The sequence below is a fragment of the Brassica rapa genome, chromosome A03 (genome assembly GCF_000309985.2).
Source record: "Brassica rapa cultivar Chiifu-401-42 chromosome A03, CAAS_Brap_v3.01, whole genome shotgun sequence".
Classification (NCBI taxonomy): Eukaryota; Viridiplantae; Streptophyta; class Magnoliopsida; order Brassicales; family Brassicaceae; genus Brassica; species Brassica rapa.
Genome location: NC_024797.2, coordinates 8,681,746 through 8,684,203, shown reverse-complemented (window position 1 = coordinate 8,684,203; position 2,458 = coordinate 8,681,746). Strand labels below are relative to the sequence as shown.

Here is a 2,458-nt window from a genome sequence, read left to right as displayed (position 1 = left end):
TTATAGACCAACAAAAAATACATGATCATCCCCTTACCTTTTTCTCTAGACCAGATTCATTAATCTGCAACGTATGTGGTTTGCTAGAAAAAGATCCCCCCTATGTCTGTCTCAGATGCAACTTTGTAGCTCACGGAGGATGTGTAGAGTCTCCACACACCATCAAGATATCACGTCACCACCATCGTATTTCCCGTGTTTCTTATCTTCGATATGAAAAGTGGCCATGCGGAGTTTGTCGTCAAAGTATCGACGGTAATTATGGTGCATATACATGTAAGGAATGTGATGATTACTATGCTGTTCACTCGAAATGTGCTCTAGGAAAAGATGTGTGGGATGGAGAAGAACTCAAAGGTGTACCCGAAAAAAATGATATGGCAAAAGATGCACCACCGTTCTGCAAAGTATTTGAAGGAGTGGTCCATTATTTTCTTCATGACCATCATCTGCGACTCGAGAAAAACATACTCTATGATGAAAACAAGTTTTGTGAAGCGTGTGTCATGCCTATCATTGAAGATGAATTCTATTCATGTGCGGAGTGTGACTTCATCCTCCATGAAACATGCCTAAAAGCTCGTCGCAGAATACAACATGCGTTACATCCTCATCCACTTACATTAAAGGCTACCAACAATTACGTTTCGAGTTCGTGCTCAGCTTGTTTTCGTTGTTGTGGTGGCTTTGTTTATGAGTGTCCGAAACATGAATGTTATTTCAAGCTCGATGTGAGGTGTGCTTTGATTTCAGAGCCGTTTGATTACCAAGGTCATGAGCATCCCTTGTTCCTATCTTTACACCCAAAAGAATATGTATTATGCGAGGTATGTAAATCTAAATGTAATGATTCTCCGTTAAGTTGCATAAAATGTGCTTTCATTATCTGTATAAAATGTGCCACCTTACCATACAAAGTAAGCTGGTATAAGAAGGACGAACATTTTCTCACACTTTCATGGGGAGAAGAGAGGTGTGAGAAATATTGGTGCGAAGAGTGCGAAGATATAGTCGAGAGATTATTCTATTGGTGCAATGATTGCTGCACCATCCTTCATACTCACTGCTTATTCAGCAAAGAGCCATATCTGAAACCTGGTCAAGTTCTCAAAATAGGAGAGAAGGTGTTTCAAATTCTCGCCAGATGTAATATTTCTCGGCCAGTTTGCTATTACTGTATGAAGCCTTGTCAAGGAAAAAGATTTACAAGAGATAACCTGACTGTATGTTCCTTGAGTTGTGCTTCTAACTATACTTACGATTACGAAGAAGATTGAGTAGAGCTCTGACTCCTATGCTATTGTCTTCTTCTTGTTCTTCTTTATTACTTTGTTTGTTTCATAATTAATAATAACCTTCGGTTTCTTTCTCTTATCGTAGTTGGTGTTGAATCAAATAATTGGTAAAGTATCGTGAAGTTAAATAAACAAGTATTCGGAGTCGGCCTGTTTTGATAGCGTATGGAACCCGGGTTCTCATTATTTTAATTAGATATTAGTTTCTATTTCTAATCTCTAACTCTACAAGAACATATTCTTTTAAGTAATGAGAGAGTCCAAGCTTGATTTTTACAAAATTAGCGAATATTTATTACAGCTTTTGAAATTTATCTAGATGAGACATGAAACCAAGCAGCTGGTCCTTTGCAAACACCAATATATAAATTTTAATGGTTAACAATTATATTAATAATAGGTAATTCTCTCAAATATCTGTTTTTAAGTTTTTGTCACAAAATAGCCTTCAATAAAGAAAATGATCAAAATAGTTCATTTTTATTTTGAAAATTTTAACATTTATTTTGAAACCCTATCCTCTAAAACCCCACCTCTTAACTCTAAACTCTAAGTGTAGATTAATTAATAAATGTATTTTTACTCTTTAATAAAACTTCTTTTGGTTATTTTTCTCATTAAACACTGTTTTTGTGACAAAAACTTAAAAATATCTATCATATGAACTTTCTCATTAATAATTACAACCTAGTGAAGCAAATAAAAACCAAATTCCCATTAAATTAGAAGTACTTCATAGATTATTTTCGAGTTTTCAGGTATCTCATCTCTGGTTATTATGGAGAAACCCTATGCGATAGACGGATGATGGTATACTAGGATATATGCATTTGTCTGTTCACGCAATACACCAAGTAAACAAAATAGTAAATAACTGAGTTAACAATACTGAGTTAATGCGAACATGTGTTCCCTAACTCCAACATTTCAAAAATTGTAAATACAATATGATCCAAACACAAATCAGAGAAAACATAACATTCCAAATTGTTGAAATTTGATTTCAGATCAGAGAGCAAGGCCACCATCACCCCTAAAAGCAAGAACCAAATGAAGAACAGAGCCACCCCTGCATATGTTCCTGTCTTGTACAATCAACATTGTTAGGAGCCTTACGACATCCTTCGAGTACGAGTTTACTAATTTAACCCTATACTGTTGTG

General features: G+C 35.3%; 1 protein-coding gene across 1 annotated transcript; it reads left to right on the top strand.

Moving 5' to 3' along the window:
• Window positions 1-1,447, top strand: LOC103857574 (the record flags this gene model as incomplete). The annotated part of the gene is given in 1 exon segment (XM_009134782.2): window positions 1-1,447. A coding segment is annotated over 1 exon segment (1,277 nt), but the record flags the coding sequence as incomplete, so codon positions are not given.
• Between the last annotated feature and the right edge of the window lie 1,011 nt (window positions 1,448-2,458).